Consider the following 2,500-nt stretch of genomic DNA (forward strand, 5'->3'; position numbering starts at 1 on the left):
CCCCCCCAAGGGGGGCCCCCGGGGGGCCCCCCGGGGGCCCCTCGGGGGGCCCCCCTTGGGGGCCCCCATGGGGGGCCCCCTGAGGGGCCCTTGAGAAGCCCCACGGGCGGTTGTAGATGTGAGATAGGCCTACGCAGCGAATTGCTACTTCCATCGTAAACCCTAAACCCTAAACCCTAAACCCTAAACCCTAAACCCTAGGGGGTGAAGGGGAGGCCCCCGGAGGCACGGAAGGCTTCAAAGCTCGCGAGGGTTTGCAGCGCTCAAGAAGGGTTTGTGTGTATTCGGAAACCTGCGTTTGAGCCCACCTGTAAGCGAAACCCTAAACCCTAAACCCTAAACCCTAAACCCTAAAACCCTGAGCAGCTGGTAGACGCTGGATTAAACGAAAAAAATGGCTAGAAATAGGATTTATAACAGAGAAGAGCAGAGTTGTTTAAAATATAAACCCCAAACCCTAAACCCTAAACCCTAGCTGCCTGCTGGGGCCCCGTGGGGGCTGCGTCAGCCGCAGGGGCCCCACAAGGGTTTAGGGTTTAGGGTTTAGGGTTTTGTCGTGTCTTCTTTGCGTTTAAAAAATGCAGAATTGTTTCTTTTGAAATTTGAGGTGTACGTACACCTAGTTGTTTCTGCGCAGGCTCGCTCCTTTCGTGCGTCGGTGTAGTGTTAGGGTTTAGGGTTTAGGGTTTAGGGTTTAGGGTTTGCGTCTGCCTTTTTGGGATCCAGAGACCCCGCAGTTTGAATTTTAATTTTAATTTATTTATTTATTTAACTTTCAAAAATGTCTGACGTTCCATCAACTGCGTCTTCCCCAGACCCACAGCAGCAGCAGCAGCAGCAGCAGCAGCAGCAGCAGCAGCAGCAGCAGCAGCGGCAGCGGCAGCGGCAGGGCTACTGCGTAGGCATTGATTTGGGCAGCAGCAGCAGCGTGGTTGCTGCAGCAGCAGCAGCAAACCCTAATTCAGTGACTATTGAAGTCAACAGATTGGCTAACCGATCAACCCCCAGCGCTGTGGCCTTTGACGGCGTCACCAGGTAAACCCTAAACCCTAAACCCTAAACCCTTGCCACCGCCTTCCACCGTTGCTGCTGCTGCTGCTTTCGCCGCTGCTGCTGCTGCTTTCAGCGCTGCTGCTGCTGCTGCTGCTGCTGCTTTCGCTGCTGCTGCTGCTGCTTTCGCTGCTGCTGCTGCCGCTTTCGCTGCTGCTGCTGCCGCTTTCGCTGCTGCTGCTGCTGCTCAGCCTCCGCTGCTGCTGCTGTTGCTGCTGCTGCTGCTGCTGCTGCTCAGGGTGGTGGGGGAGGAAGCAGAAGCTCGCCAGTCTTCTTTGCCGGAAAGCTGTTTGCTGCAGTTGGCTAGCTGGCTAGCCATAGACTCGCTAGCTGCTGCTGAGGGTTTCTGCAGCAGCTTCCCCTTCAGCCCCAAACCCCAGCTAGCTGAGGGTTTGGGGGGTCTCGAGTTGCTGCTGCACACTCCCCACGGCGACAAACGCGTAAACCCTAAACCCTAAACCCTAAACCCTAAACCCTAAACCCTCGGGGGCGCGGCCCCCGCGGGCGCGGCCTGCAGCCGCGGCCCACGCGAGCCCCCACGGCAGCCGCCCGCGCCCCGCGCTTACGGTCTAGGGTTTAGGGTTTAGGGTTTAGGGTTTAGGGTTTAGGGTTTGCGTGCAGCTCCCCGTGGTAGTGGCAATAGGCCACTTTTTGCGTTCTTTAGTTTCCTTCGCCAACTCCGGCCGGGGGGGCCCCCCTGAGGGGGCCCCCCAGGGGGCCCCCCAGGGGGGCCCCCTGGCGCTGGCGGTGGCAGTGCCTTGCTCTGCTGCTGCTGCTGCAGCGCAGCAGCTGCTGCTGGCAGCAGCAGCAGCAAAACTGGACGAGGGTTTGGAGTTGGTGGTTTTGACTCGTGCTGCTGCTTTGGCGAACTGCTGGTGTGCGCGGCAGCTGCCGGGGGCCTTCTACGACCTGCTGCAGCAGCAGCAGCAGCAGCAGCAGCAGCAGCAGCAGCAGCAGCAGCAGCAGCAGCAGCAGGTGCTGCACATAGGCCTCGTGGATGTGGGCCACATGGAAACTTCTGTTCAAATTATTAAATTGGAAGAAATCGAAAATGGAAATATAAAACCCTCCGTTGTTGCTGTCCAGGCAAACGGCAACTTGGGAGTCGCCCAGGTTTGCTGCTGCTGCTGCTGCTGCTGCTGCTGCTGCTGCTGCTGCTGCTGCTGCTGCTGCTGCTGCTGCTGTGATGACTGCTTTGTTGTGCTGGTGTTGTGTTGTTGCTGGTTTGCTGCCGCACGGCTGCTGGTGTGATGCTGCTGCTGCTAACTTGCTGTTACGGAGTTGCTGCTGCAGATGTTTTGCTGCTGCTGCTGCTGCTGCTGTTTTGTTGCTGCCTTGCTGCTTCACTGCTGCTGCTGATTTGCTGCTGCTGCTGTGTTGTTGATCCGCTGCTTTAGCTGCCAAGCTTTTGCTGCTGCTAGCTTGCTGCTGCTGCTGCTGCTGATCTGCT

General features: G+C 57.9%; 1 protein-coding gene across 1 annotated transcript in view; it reads left to right on the forward strand.

Annotated features, from left to right (window-relative positions):
• Positions 1–2,058: 2,058 nt before the first annotated feature.
• Positions 2,059–2,500, forward strand: part of ENH_00021070 (DnaK family domain containing protein, putative) — a gene marked incomplete at both ends in the record, with an annotated part of 1,598 nt that continues 1,156 nt past the window's right edge. Inside the window, one exon of the mRNA XM_013579491.1 lies at positions 2,059–2,163. Within this exon, the coding sequence (XP_013434945.1) occupies positions 2,059–2,163 (105 nt within the window). The remainder of the gene's footprint in view (positions 2,164–2,500) is intronic.

This window comes from Eimeria necatrix, genomic scaffold (genome assembly GCF_000499385.1).
Source record: "Eimeria necatrix Houghton genomic scaffold, Enh_scaff1729, whole genome shotgun sequence".
In the NCBI taxonomy this organism is placed as follows: Eukaryota; Apicomplexa; class Conoidasida; order Eucoccidiorida; family Eimeriidae; genus Eimeria; species Eimeria necatrix.